At 47.4% G+C, this 14,766-nt stretch overlaps 1 protein-coding gene across 1 annotated transcript in view; it reads left to right on the forward strand.

Annotated features, from left to right (window-relative positions):
• UBE2O (ubiquitin conjugating enzyme E2 O) overlaps window positions 1–14,766 on the forward strand; it is a 62,230-nt gene that overhangs the window by 37,083 nt on the left and 10,381 nt on the right. The window contains exons 3-13 of the mRNA XM_059485661.1: window positions 1,509–1,619; window positions 2,265–2,362; window positions 3,808–3,871; window positions 5,535–5,678; window positions 6,313–6,422; window positions 7,228–7,378; window positions 8,107–8,612; window positions 11,314–11,468; window positions 12,347–12,459; window positions 13,514–13,639; window positions 14,632–14,721. Of these exons, the coding sequence (XP_059341644.1) occupies window positions 1,509–1,619; window positions 2,265–2,362; window positions 3,808–3,871; window positions 5,535–5,678; window positions 6,313–6,422; window positions 7,228–7,378; window positions 8,107–8,612; window positions 11,314–11,468; window positions 12,347–12,459; window positions 13,514–13,639; window positions 14,632–14,721 (1,668 nt within the window). The remainder of the gene's footprint in view (window positions 1–1,508; window positions 1,620–2,264; window positions 2,363–3,807; window positions 3,872–5,534; window positions 5,679–6,312; window positions 6,423–7,227; window positions 7,379–8,106; window positions 8,613–11,313; window positions 11,469–12,346; window positions 12,460–13,513; window positions 13,640–14,631; window positions 14,722–14,766) is intronic.

Consider the following 14,766-nt stretch of genomic DNA (forward strand, 5'->3'; position numbering starts at 1 on the left):
AATCGTGCTGGCAGTAGCTGTTGTGAAGCCAGTGTAATTCTGGCCAACCCTTTTCAGGTGAGAGTGATGGTAGAGCTCTGCTGGGCTCTTTGCTGGCAGCCTGTGCAGGCAGCAGGCTTAGCTGCAGTGTGTTGTGATGGAGCTGAAGCTGGGAAAGGCTCCCTTTGCTCTGCAGCCCTTCTGGAAAGGCATGGCAGTGATATGTGGGGCAGCTGGAGGCAGTGAGCCCCTGCTGCTTTGGGCTCTGCCAGCCCTGCTGGCACAGCTCTGCCTGGGGCTGGCCCCCCTCTCCTGATCCCATTGCCTTGGGAGCCTCAGGGCTGCAGGGCCCTGGTGTGGGTGAGGACAGAGCCAGCAGCAGGCAGGTGGAAAGGAAAGCAAACCAGCCAGAAGGGCTGAGCAGTCTGTCCAGGAATTACCTGCACTGTCTTTGCTCCATCTGCCAGTCCTCAAGGTGAAACTGAATGAGTTGAGCACCAGCAAACTCCTGAACTCTCACAAGGGCTGCCCAGGGCTCTGAGTGAAAGCCTTGACTAAACATTTCCCTTGGTTGAAAGAACAGAACTGAGCAAACAAATCCACTTCTCACAGGGTATGAGCCCTTTGAGTGTTGTGCTCAAGTCCTGCTGGAGCAGAGACCTTGATGTTTGAGATAAGGACAGCTCATACCAGGGCATTTGTCATGCTGGCCCTCAGTCAGCTTTGATAATGGACTTGTGGTCTTTAATAAATAAAACTATTGATTGTCCCAGCTGTCAGGAGGCCAGGGCAGCTGCTGCCTTTGACACTGTTTGGGTTAGCAGCCCTTCCTTGCAGGCCCTCACCATATGTGTGAGCAACGTGCACATTGTGTGCTCCCTGCCAAGCTGCCCCCAGAAGGCTCCTGACAGCATGCTGCCTTTTCTTGGGGACAAAAAAGATTAAAACTTCATTAAAAAGTGAGGGAGATAATGACAGACCATCTTATAATTAGACCAACTGTGAATTATCTGGCTGCAAACCTTGAAGTTTGACCACAGGTGCCAGATTTTTTTTTCCAGTATGACACAAAATAAAGACTATTTATAATGTCCTTCAGAATTGTGAGTTAAAGTCATGACAGCTTTAAAGAATTTCTGTTTTGTTGCTGATCTGCCCCTGCCTTTGCTGACTCAAGGCAATACTTCACAATGGTCCTGTGGAGCTGTGAGCCAGGCAGATTTTAAAACAAGTAAACACTAATCACCTGATACAGTATGGTCTTATTTGACCAGGTGTAGGAGTCTCTGCTTTAGCATCTGTTTCATGTTCTACCTGGGAAGAAAACACTACAGGTCTGTAATAGTGATCTCACCTTCTGAGCTCTCATAGTGTTGTATGAAATTCCCCTGCAGAACAAGGACCTGAAGGGTAAGAGGGGATTTAGTCTTGAAGTTTGTCTCTGAATTTATGACTTGTACACAAAACAATTACATTTGTATGTAGGACCTTCCCTAGGTAACAAACCTGCTTTCCTTTTGTGTTTTTAGGACAGTCAGTGTGGAACCGTAATTGACGTCAACATCGAGTGTGCTGTGAAGCTGGTGGGAACCAACTGCATCCTTTACCCTGTCAACAGCAAAGACCTGCAGCATATCTGGGTGAGAACACAGCCAAAACACACTGGGAGCCAGGGCCTGGTGGTGTGCAGGGATGCTGCTGCACTTCGAGTCTCTCTTGAAGGCGAAGCATCCATGTTGTGCAAGATGCATCTGCAGTTTGGTTTTATTTTAAAAACCTCCCTAGCAGAAGATGATGCAGCATCTCCTCATCTCCCCATCTGTTCTGTGTTTCTCATCACATTGCTGAGACCAAATTTTCTTGAAGAGCTAGACTGACATGAAATTATGTGAGAACTTCTGCACTGAGTGTGGCAGCCTGACCAGGGCAGCCCAGAGCTGCTGAGCTGTGACACCACTGCTGTTGAAACAGGCTATAAAAATGCTGAGATGAGTCAAGCATCTTTCTGTTGAGCTGGAACAGTCTCAAACATATCTGTTTCTCTCTTTGAGTGTATAGTTGGTTTCCAGAGACCAGGTAGGATAGGATTTCATCATTGCTTTTCCTCTGAGATAAAGATAATTTGGGAGTGAAGAGCAGGAATGTCGTAACTCATCCCAAGTCACAGCCTGCAGGAAGACAGTAGGATATGAGCTCCTCTGGGATGAAAAATTAGTCTTAGTGATAAAAATTGGCTCCAGCTGCAACAATTACTTAAAAAGTTTTGTTTCCTGTTTTCATCACAGCCTTTCATGTATGGTGACTACATAGCCTATGACTGCTGGCTGGGCAAGGTCTATGACTTGAAGAACCAGGTCATCCTCAAGCTCTCCAATGGAGCCAGGTACTTCTCTCCTTCCTTTGGAAGACTGTCCTCCCTGGTTTTCACAATCCTGATCTGTTTTATGAGAACAAGAAACAGTTTGGGCTTCATTTACAAAGTGATAAGTTATCTGCTTGCATGATCTTCAGATGCAGAGCAAAAGAATACTTCTTTCTCTGAAGACATTGAGATTCATTGACAACCCTCTGGAAAAGCTGTAGCCTGAAAGGTGGCAATATTTTTCAATCCCAGCAGATCAGTGCTCCAGAAGTAAAGCACACTTTAAACTGTACTTCTCCTCTGCAAAAGTAGCTGTTTAAGATGGGTGATTGTTCCAGACTGTTTCTCAGTAGGACAGCATAACTTCACCGAGCTGCAGGGAGAATTCTTACCTTAAAAAAGGCTCTGTGAAATGATGGAAATTTGCAGGCTTGTGGTTTTTATCAAAGATGAAAAAGCAACCCAATATAGAACAGCTTTCTTTTTTCACTGAATTTTTTATAAATGAAAACACAATCCAAAGTCTAGAGAAAGATTTACCCAGAGATATTGAAAGAAATATGTGATGAAATTTCTGCAAAGCCAGCAGAAGGATCTGAATTCTGTTCCTCTTGCATGTGAGACAGTGACTTGTGTGCTAACCTTATGGATTCACTACATTCTCTGTTACTGAGGCCTGTCTTATCCAACAAACTCTTGATGCAAGGGAAGGAAGGAACCAGTGGAGGGCCAAGAGGCGTATGGGCCTGGCAGCTGGGGAATAACACATCTGTCTTGTAAATTGAGTGTTGACATTGATGTCTAAAACACAACAATCAAATCTCCAACCCTGCAGCCAGCTCTGAGTCTAAGAGAAGTCAGTAATGTGGGAGCTGTAGCAGATAATTGGTGGATGGATGGATGGATCTGAGAGTTTTGACTGTTATTGTGAGGTTAGCCCAGGCTGGAAGGCTCTTAGGTCTGTGTTAAACTAGGAGTGAAAAATAGCCACACATCTGTCTGTAATGCCTGCAGTTATTGGTGCAATTTAAAACTTTGCTTGGAATCTTGTAGCAGCTCCTGCACAGCTGTGTAAAGTGAGGGACTGCTTGCAAAACCTTTTCCTAATGAATCATTTGAAATGCCACCAGAACTTACTCTGGAAATGAAGCAATTACTAAAAGAAATGTGCCCAAATTGCCTTTAAGTCCCAGCATGGTGTAAGAGATGGGACCTCTGCAGCAGACAGATCTTGTCCAGCACCCAGCCTGTTACTCAGCTTGCTTTTTTACATGTTGAATGGGACCTTTAGATACCTTTAATGCTTTTACAGCTTGTCTATGAGCAGTTTTTCTCTGGCCCATAAAAGCCCAGTGATGCACTGCTGGGTGCATGGCCAGAAGTGCTCAGGCTGCTCCTTGGGTGCTGTTTGCTTTTGGGGTAGATGACTTTGGAAGTGTGACCCTGTGTCTCCTGTCTGTTTCCAGGTGTTCCATGAGCACAGAAGATGGAGCCAAGCTGTATGATGTTTGTCCCCACGTCAGTGACTCGGTGAGCTGCTGCCTCTCCTGACTTTGTCTTGGAAACTTTTTGTGCAGGAGAGAGGGAGAAGGCAAAATTCATCAGAATTTGTTAATCCTAAGAATGTATCACTTCCAGTAACAGTTTAAAGGTGATGTTAGTCACGAGCAGGGTTTCAGAAGGTATTACAATTGATACATCCAACTGGTTTCTTTGTAAACAACTTGTGTAACACACTGTCAGATGGCTGGTGTCAAGGCAGTTCACTCACTGCTCCTTCTGTCTGCACATGCTTCTAAAGGCTCTTACGCCATTTACTGCTTTTAAAAACTGTTCCTCTTCTGGAAAAAGGGGTTTTGTTTAACAGGTGCTCTGCTAGAGGCAGGTTTTCAGGTCATGTAATGTAATGTCTCTTGTTACTGCAGTCCGTGGTGTTTTTTGAACAGAGACCTGCCACCACACTGGCATTTTCCAAATCACATGGCAGGGAAGGTTTTGCTTGCTTTTGGGTAAAACAGTTTGCTGTGTGATGGGATCTAACCTCTCTCACCTTCAAAGGCTGATGACAGCCTGCTTGTTCTTCCAAAGGGCCTTGCTGCACTCCTGGCAGCAGTGCTGGGAGATGACAGAGGATGACGTGTGATGCTCAGGAACTAGCAAAGCACTGAGCTCTTATCCTTCCCAGCCTTGAAAGCAAAGGTCCCTTTGATCTAAAACTGCACTTCTGCTAAAACTTGATGCCAGCTTGTTGAAGAGTAAATGGAATAGCAGTTCAATAGGATGTGCTGCTGTGGTTTTCTGGTTCTGTACAGAAAAGGAGTGCTCTGTCACTCGATATTCTCCAATAGCCTCTGCTACTTTGGGTTCTGCAGTGTGTTTTCTGCTCACTAAATGGATGTTGTAGCAACATTTAGCTTCTGGTTACCTAATTTTGAGATGGCTTGTTTTGAGTCAGGCTGCCTTTAAAGTGTACGCAGCCCTCTGGGGAATCACAGTTTGGGCTGAATCAGCTGTCTCCAGTGCTACTCTTGATCCTGTGCTCAGAATTGCTGTGTTAGTTGGGTACCTGAGTTAGATCTTGTCACACTGCTCTTATCCCTTCTAACAAATTACAAGACTTGATGCAGTTTTGTGCTCAGTGTTTTATCTACCCTAAACTGCTCTGTCCGCCCCCGCACTCTGAATCTCAGTATCAGTGGGAAGGAGCTCTAGGAAAGCAATTGTTGTGTTTACTGTCCTGTTTTTGTTTTCAAAGAACTGTCATATTAACTAATCCACCTGAGACAGGAATAATACTTACACACTAAATATGACAAGCAGGGAAGTGAAGGCACACATCCATTCCCTCTGAAATATATAGGTGCTTGAATTAGAGCATGAAAAAGAGATGTCCTTGCCCTGCTGACCTTGGCTACCTTGTTACTGAGAACCTCTGTGTGGAAATGTGCATCTTTAGTTTATTGCAAGTCCCTTTGCTTCTCCTGCACCAAGTCCTGGTCCTGGTGGGATGTGTGACACAGCAGGTTGCTATAGGAACTGTTGGGTTGCCTTCAGGAAAGGATGAGATACAGGAGATGGGCATCTTGCAGACTTTACCTTTATAGTTAATTTTACTGACCACAAAAGGTGGAAGGGAAATGCTGGGATATTAAATCTTAGAGTCCTTTATTTCTCCCCTCTATTTCTCCCACAGGGTCTCTTCTTTGATGATTCATATGGCTTTTATCCTGGACAAGTCCTCATTGGGCCATCTAAAGTGTTCTCCAGTGTGCAGTGGCTGTCAGGTGTGAAGCCTGTTCTGAGCACAAAGAGCAAGTTCAGAGTGGTGGTGGAGGAGGTAAGGACTGACACCCTGACACATGGCCACCTTCTGCCTGCATGGTCCCTGGCTGGCTGTTTGGAGCAGAGTCAGCTTGCCATGGTAACCTCCCAAGAGCAAATGTGCTGTGCCTGTGCTGTTCTGAGGTGACAAATTTCTCACTGGGGACTGGCAGGACTTTGGAGCATCCTAGCAAGGGTCCCTGCTGGCACCCTGTAAAGTGATCATGTGTCAGCACACTCAGAGGGCAGTACTGCTGATCATTAGGGCAGTAGGAGCACATCTCCTGTTGAAACTTAATGTTGTATGCTGTCCAAAAAGGAGAAATATTGCTGATTCTTTGCTTAAAGAAGGAGCAGCTCCAAGTCCATTAGCATATCTCTTTGTGACATTGGACTGCTGATTTACATGTACCATAGCTTCCTTCCCAAGCCACTGGTCTTTCCTTAAAGTTAAATTTGTAGAATCTCTGTTGTCAGGGGTCAGGCTATGGGGGCACTGTGATTGTCCTGGATGGGTGAAACTTCACTTGCCCATATTAAATGATAAAAGCAGGTTTGCCACTTTCCTGTGTGTAAACTTTGACATCTGAGATACGGGTCTGGGAAAGTCTCTGAAATGTGTAATTGCCTTTTCTATCACTATATTGTAGGTACAGGTGGTAGAACTAAAGGTTACTTGGATCACTAAAAGCTTCTGTCCTGGAGGTACTGACAGTGTGAGCCCTCCTCCCTCAATAATCAGCCAGGATAAGCTGTCCAGGTGAGATCCCTTGGAAACCCCTTTTTAATCCCAGCACTCAGGCCCTGCTGACTGTGGGTGACAGGCATACCAGGTGAAGGGACACAATGCTTCTGTTTCCAGCAAGATTTTTTCTTCTATGTTACATGCCTGCATATCCCAGAGCATTTAAATCTCGTATTTAAAAAAAAATACGAGAGAACTTCCAAATGAGTTTAGCAGACACTTGAGTTACCAGCACGAGGGCAAGCATCCTGCTAGTGCCAAGTTCTCTCCAGCTGACACGTGCACAGGGTGGTGTCTGGCAGCAGCTTCCTTCTTCCCTTGTCCTTGGACTCCTGGAGCAGGCTGCAGCTCCGTGTGTGTCAGGGGTGCGGCTGCAGCCCGGGCTGGTGCTGAGGCAGTAACTGGTGCCCTCTGCAGGCTGCAGCTGCTGGAATGGACTGGGAAAGCTCAAAAGACATGTCAGATGAGCAGCAGCACTGTCAGTGTAGGTCCTGCCTGGAGCTCCTGTGCTGGAGGGGAACAACTCTCAAATTACAGCAAAAAGCCCCAAATGTGTCTTGGCAGCTGTCTCTGGGAGGAGGAGGGGAGCTACAGGGAGAGGAGTGATTTGTGTCCCACCCAAACCCTTTGTATCCCCACCCAGTCTCTGGTGAGATACCCACTTCTCCTTTAGAATTGTGTGCCTGGAAATGATTTGGTGTGGTGCTGTGCCAGCCCTGCAGCAACACTGTTGGTGTGAGGCCATGCCAGCCTTGTCAGGGCCCTGGGCACTGCTGGGTTCTGGTTCTGTTCTGTGCTCATGGCTCTCCTGTTCTGCCAGGGTGAAGCGTCTGGGCTGCTTTGACCATGCCCAAAGGCAGCTTGGGGAAAGGTGCCTCTACGTGTTCCCAGACAAGGTGGAACCTGCAAAAATCACCTGTGAATGTCCAGAGAGGAATTGTGTCCTGGGTGAAGGAGCAGTTGCCAAAAAGGTGAGTTGGGGGGTCCAGGGAGGCATTGACATCTCTAAACATTTGTGGTCACTGTGGCTTTTAAAGCAGAGATCTTCCTGGTAGTCATGTGGTCTGAAATGTGACTCCTGGAGTGGTTGTAGGAGTAATGGCTTGTTGTTGCCAGCAGGGAAGTCACCTTGTGGAGCACTCTGCTCTGGGTGAAGCATGCAGCTACACCTTGAGAGAGCATAAACAAGGCCTCAGCACAGAAATGGCACCTTGCAGGGGTCAAGTATGCTCTGACAGCTGGGATTTAAAAACATGTTGTTTTCCTTAGCATTCTCATGGAGCTGAAATGTTTGGTTAAATCCTTGCTACAGAGAAGCAAGGAAGTTGTTTTTGCTTCCTAGGCCACATGAATCATGTCTGTACCTGCTGGCTGTAGTCATGGTGTTCCTAGAATAACAGGATGTTATCAGTGTGTAGATGGTGACCTCTGTGCATGTTGCATGGATTTACTTGTGACCTTCCATGATAAAAAAGTTCAAAACATGCCTAAAATAAGCTGAAGGAGCAAAGCTCACTTTACATGGGCTAGTGCAGTGCTGCTCCTGAGCAGAGCACTGTGAGCTGCTGGTTTGCAGAGTAGTCTGGTGCAGGTGAAACTTGCAGAGCCCCATGAGTGCTGTTTTTCCTGCACAAAGCTGAGCATTCCCCAGGCTGCTGAGTGCCCAGGCACAGGTCTGACCCACGTCTGCTCTGTCCAGGTGAGGCGGCTGCTGAAGAAGCAGATTGTGAAGATCATGTCGTGCTCCCCGGAGTCTCAGGGCACAGGTGAAGCCCCTGACAAAGAGTCTGCTGCAGCTGCTGACCAAAAATCAGAGGAGCTTAAGCCTGAATCCAAGTGTGAGCTGGATGACTCTTCCAACAGTGCACCAAGTCCTGGGGAGAGAAAGGAGGAGCAGCCTGAAGAAACAGGCAAGGAGAAAGGGGGAGCAGCAGCACGGCAGCAGCAGCAGGCCCCGTTTCTCCTGAAGGATGAAGGGCTGCCTGACTACAGGCTGCAGTCCATGGAGCAGGATGCTGATGATGAGGCAGCTGATGACACTGATGACACCAGTTCTGTCACCTCTTCTGCCAGCTCCACTGCCTCGTCCCAGAGTGGCAGTGGCACCTGCCGCAAGAAGAGCATCCCTCTTTCCATCAAAAACTTGAAGAGGAAGCACAAGAAGAAGAAGACCAAGGTTTCACGAGAGTTTAAGCCAGGAGACAGGTGAGCTGAACTTCCACACCCATGTGTAATTGCCAAAATCTCCTTTCCCCAAGTGCTCAGCTGTAAATCAGCACCTGAACTCGGATGCAGGACGATGGGGAGTTTGGTCTCTGCTTGGTAGTAACTGACAGCAATTATCTTGTGATGACTGTGCAGTGGCCTGTGTGGAATCAGCTTGGTCTCAGTCCAGCTTCTGATGAAACTGGGGCCATGTGACCTGACACTGATGCTATTCCATTTCAGCTATGCCTCAGGGCATGGACAGCATATCTGTGCTGTGCTAGATTCTGTGTGCAGGGAAGGAGGTGAATAAAGATCACACAGCTTAAGCATGACACTAATTGGTTACCTTATTGGCAGCTTCTGCAGAGAGGCTGAGGACAGACCGTGCTAGGAATGGACAGCTTATCCTGGAGAGCTGTCTCCAGAGCAGCACAGAGCTCTGAGCTGGCAAGGGTAGTGCTGCTGTGGGTTCTGTTATCCTGGCCCTGCTATGCAGAGGTCTGCCATTTTTGCCAGCAGTATACTTCTCAATATTAGAATTGTTTAATGAATAAATTGCACTCGCTCCTTGAGAGCCTTGGAGGAATTTATTTCAGTAGCTTGAGGGAGGGAGCACTGCATGTATCTGCCCATTTCTAGACAAAACTGGATGTCAGCAGCTTTTACCTTTAACTTAGGAATGTTTAAACTGTTTTCATGGGATGGAAGGATATCTGACGAGTGGTCTGCCTGTCTTCCCTGGGCTGCTCAGTTGTGTACAGATTCTGCATCAACTGATGCCAGAGAACATGGGAGAATTCTCTCAGGAAAGTGACATTATCAGAAATTATTCAAGAGATTCACTAGTTTGAGAATGTCACGAACTTCATTGGCATTTTTGTAGGTATTTAGCCTTGCCTGTGAGTGATTCTTGTAGTCCTTGTAAGTTCTGGAGAAATTAGATTTGAAGGTCACAAAGCCCAGCAGAGCAGCATCCAAGTGTGAGAAAAAATGGGAGTGTGTGATAGAGTTGCTGGGAACAGATCCTCGGTTCACTCTTCATGTCTCACTCCCCCGCTGAGTGTCTCTGTTTTACTGAAGGTTTTGCTAAGGAGAGCTCAGCTAGGGCACCTGGTGGCTCCCTGTACCATACAGGCAGAGGGGAGAAATTCCTGTGTCAGCCCCAGGAAATTCCAGTGCTGATCAGGGCAGCTCTATACAAGGAGATGCAGAGATAACCATGACACAGAGTAGGAGTTAGAGGAGCACAGACTGAGAGCCCCCAGCTGATGCTGTGAAGGGTATGTGGGGCAGCTGGGCACAGCTCAGTGTGAGAGGCCAGTGCTGTTGAATATTCCTCTGGGGTGCTGAGGAATCAGAGATGTTTCTCTGGTCATCAGAGATGTTCTGCCAGGCACTGCTGAGAAATGCCTGGGCTGCCTGCACTCAGTGATGCACATGTGATGTGTCAGCTCCTGGGCAGTGTGGCTGCAGGGGCCAGCTCAGCATGTGGCTTTGCCATCAGTGAGTGACCTGCTGCAGCTCTCTGTGCAGCACACAGACAGCTGGATATCTTTCAGTGAGGATATATAAGGATTTTTATTAACATCAAGTCTTGATTTTTGTTTAAAGCCACCATTGCAGACAAGAGTGCCTCATTTCCTTGCACAGCCTTTCCACTCCCATCCTCAGCTGCACGTGTCCTCTGTCCCCCAGACGTGTCCTCTGTCACCCAGAAACCATCTTGTTGTGTATCACACACACACTTGGCCTGTTACAGACTCTTCTCTGATAATTTCTGTTGTTATGTGCTGGCCCTGCTAAAACTTCATCTTGTTTCCACTTAAAAATATTTCTCTGACATTGATAAAAACAGGGCTGGGGACAAACCAGCTGTATTTGCGTATTGTATCTTCATTCTGATTTGGTTTTGAAACCAACATAAATCCAGCACTTGTGTTATTCTGGAGGCCTGGCCAGCAAAGTAAAGGGCAGATTTTAAGCCAGTGTGGGGTTTGGTTTGTTCTGTTCTGTAGGAGACATGAAATTAGTGGAGGGCTCATTAGAAGAGTGTCCAGCTAGGCTGCCCCTCCTGCCCCAAGCACTTTGCCTTGTCAAGCATCCATGTCAAGCCCCACAGCAGAGAACCAGCATGTGGTCCATTGTGGTGTGTTTGGGTTTAATTTCTGAGCTGCAGAGACATGTGTGTTTGAACAGTTGGGGAGGACATTTTTCTCTTTTAAACAAAATCCTTTTGCTTTACTCACATTCAATGTGTAGCCTCTTTCCTTTGTTTTGTTTATTTTTTCTCTCTGGAAGGGCTGTGAGGATTTATCTTTCCACTCATGTATTCTTCTGCTTTCAAAGACTCCTCAGAGCTAGAAGGTGCTCCAGTGGAGAAGATCTCAAGCTTCAAACTATTTGAATTTCCTGTCAGGGGCAGAAAGTGGGTGCTAGTAGATGTTAATTTGTCTCCTTAGGAATAAAAGTGAACTCAGCAGGAGCTCCCTGGAAAGTCAGTGCTCCTTCAGCAATGTAACTCCTGCACGGGTTGAGAGCCCATCAGAACAAAGCCTGCTGTGTAGCTGTGTCCGTGTGCCCTGCATAGGGTTTTCTGACTGCCTTCCCAGCCTGCTGATCTGTGTTCCTTTGTGTTGCTGAGGTCCATCTTGATCCTTGATGTTCCCTTTGCTAATTCATTGCCTTTTTGTGCTGCCAGGGTTGCTGTGGAAGTGGTGACCACGATGACTTCAGCTGATGTGATGTGGCAGGATGGCACCGTGGAGACAAACATCCGCTCCAACGAGCTGATCCCTGTCCACCACCTGGACAACAACGAGTTCTGCCCTGGAGATTTTGTGGTGGACAAAAGAGGTATTGGGTGTCAGAGCAATGCTCTTAATTGCAAAGTATTGTTCAGTTTGGATCCCTTAATGTGCTCTGTAGCTGTTAGGTGGTACCTGACAGGGACAGCAGTGACTCAGCTGACTTGGTGGGAAGGGCAGCAGAGAACCATTATTGACATACCAAAGTTGAATTATGACAACAGGAAGGATGTGGAAAGAATAAATACCAAGGATCCAAACTAAGATTTTCAGTATTTCTGCAGAGCAGGAGTTGCCTACCTTAAAAGAGCCAACAGCTCTGAGCTCTGTGCCACAGTGAGGGGAGAAACAAACAGCTTACCTCAGGCTGTTATGTCTGTATGACTGATTTATCATCACCCTCACGTTTTTTTCATTGAGAGTTTTGGGATCCAGAGGCCTCTTCTTGTATCCCTTTTCTTCACCAAACCAATTGCTGATGCTAGTGAAGGCTACAGGACAAGTTCAAGGAGACTTAGAGCTTTTGGATATGAAATATTGATGAAACCATCTGGCTCTCAGCTCCTTTTCTAGCAAGGGTAGACCCTCAGCAGTGGGGACCAGAAGACACTTAGGTTGGGAAGCAGGAAATCTGGCTTAGCATAAATAGAGGCTGTTTTATGTGGCCATTTCTGATGAGTAATGTCTGACTGGTCTTCTGGGTTGCACGTAGTCTGTGGAAACTAAAGTTACCCATCAGCTCCAGCTCTACCATTCTAGTTTGGCAACAATTCTCACTGTGTAGGAAGAAGTGTTTTTCCTCATGCTATTCACAAGTGGAAGGCTTTAGCCATGAGAGCGCAGGAGCTGACAGCCTCAGTCACTGAGCAAAGTCTGTGCTCCTTTGTCTGATTTGTCTGTTTTCTTCCCTACCATTGTGACCAAAAGCTCAGAGCTCCCAGGACCCTGGGTTGTATGGAGTGGTGCAGTCTGGGGACCACATCGGCCGGACCTGTGTGGTGAAGTGGTTCAAGCTGAAACCCAGTGGAGATGATGTGGAGGTAAGTGCAACTAGCAAAGAGAAAGCAGCCACAAAATAACACATGCCTCACAGATAAACACAGATAAGCCTGGAAATCAGCTCTGCATTGACTGTGTGTCCTTGAAGAAGGGAACAATGCTTATGGGCCTGAGAGACTTAGCTAGAGGTGATGTCACTTCATATTTGTACATGCCTGTGAGGTGGCAAAGATCAGGCAGATAATTTACATCCCATGGCATCATCAGGTTCTGGTATGGATTAATATTTTTGCTTAAGTTGTCACAGACAATTGATTTCTTGAGTTCACTATGAGAATTTTTCCTCCCCATGTCTTTGCATGGTTCATAGAAATAGGATCAATCTATTGCACATTGTTGTGTTTGCCTCTGCCAGGTACTATTGCCCACAGTTAACCTTTTTCTTGGGATTTGTAGGAATGCTGCAATGTATTTTCCAGAGTCTTGACAGACTGTAGTCTATTAAGATGCAGAGGGGGCATCTTGGAGATGAGAGGGGGCCTCGACACTGCTTTGTCTTGGCCTGCCAGAGCACATTGTCATAACTGAGCAGGGCCCTTCACATGCAGAAGCAGAACATGTGTCTGGCCCAGGGTTGTGCTTCACTTATATCTCATAATTCATGAGCTCCTAGCTCTCTTTCTTCAGGAGAAATCAAAGGAAAGATGTTTCCCATTAAATGACAGGTTTTTTGTCATATACTTCCTGTTGCATTGGATAATTTCAAAAGTAAGCTCTTGCCCTTTGGGCCCCTGAGAACTGCTTTGAGAAATCTGGGTGTTCAGAAGGGAATAAAGCACTGTGGTTGCACATCTCCTTGTCATGGTGACATGAACCCTGAGGTAAAAGTGAGGGTGAGCAGATGAGACAGAATATCTGCTTCCTTTCATTGCTGTGCCTTGATCCACTGGACAAGGTGACAAAGCGGGACAGCAGCAGCCCCGTGCAGGCCGAAAAGGGATCAAACAAAACACCAAGTGCTGTGGAGGGCTGAGGGTGTGTTCTGGGAGTCAGTGCAGCCTGCTGGGGCTGACCTGTCCCTGTGTGTGGGTGCAGCTGATCGGGGAGGAGGAGGACGTGAGCGTCTACGACATCGCCGACCACCCCGACTTCCGCTTCCGCACCACCGACATCGTCATCCGCATCGGCAACTCCGACGGCGCCGCCGCCAAGGAGGACGAGGTGGGTCCTGGGCGTGCTGCTGTGCCCACTGTGTCACCAGTGCTGGTGGGGACACTTGGGAAGGTGGATAGGAAGCTGTTAGACCCTGCAGTGGCATCCTAAATAACCTCCCTAGCTTCCTGATTTTGTACTGGTGTCCCCTGCTGTCATGAGTAACACATCAGAGCTCTGGCTGGTGGAGATGCAACCTTGAAATGCTTTGGCCTTGATGGCGCTTTGCAGCAGAGCAAGGGTGAAGCTGAGACAAGGACTGAACATATGCCTGAGGGCTTTTCATAGAATTCGTGCTTAGGATTTCAGAGTAACTTGTAATAAAAGGATATTCTGTGGGCTCCTGAGCAACCATGAGGTGGATTTGTCATGAAACCTGTTTCACTTGGCAACAGAAGACTGGGGTTCAGCTATGGTGACTGAGCTATGTTCATGTTAATTTTGTTGAGCTGATTGATTTCCTTGGGGGAAGAAGGAACAATTTATATTGTAGACAAAACACCTCTGGGGTGTTTTGAGCCTACTGCCCTAAAAAAGTGTTAAAAAGTGTAGTGTGGCTCTTACAGCACGAAACACATCCCAGCCTGCTCAGCTGACCTAAATAACCTGCTGCAGGGCGAGGTGCTCCTTGCCTGCACACCCTGCAAGACTGTGGCTTGTTTGTTCATGCCTGTGCTCTCTCTCTGAGGAGCCCCTGGTGCTGGGTGTTGGGGGAGCTGAGGGCACCCCACTAGAGGGCACCCCCATCCCACAGAGGACTTGTTCCTTGCTGGCACTGAAACGCTGCTGGTCCTGTCAAAGATCAGGATCTCCTGCCAGACCAGCACTCCTGTCCTTGTGGAGCCCCCTCCATGGCAGAGTTGTGTGGTTTTTGTATGGAGGATGCAGGTGTTGCTCTAGGTGGTTTTCCAGCTGGAGAATGTATTTCTCAAATCCTTCCTGCTCTGCACTGAAGTGCCTGGGGAGGAAAAGGGACTGACAAAGCACTCTTGTCTCCACAGCCCTCAGTCGGACAGGTGGCTCGTGTGGATGTCAGCAGCAAGGTGGAAGTGGTGTGGGCTGACAATTCCAAGACTATCATTCTGCCTCAGGTGAGGTCCTGTTCCAGCTCCCAGTGTCACTGTAACTCTTAGCTG

This window comes from Ammospiza nelsoni, chromosome 19 (genome assembly GCF_027579445.1).
Source record: "Ammospiza nelsoni isolate bAmmNel1 chromosome 19, bAmmNel1.pri, whole genome shotgun sequence".
In the NCBI taxonomy this organism is placed as follows: domain Eukaryota; kingdom Metazoa; phylum Chordata; class Aves; order Passeriformes; family Passerellidae; genus Ammospiza; species Ammospiza nelsoni.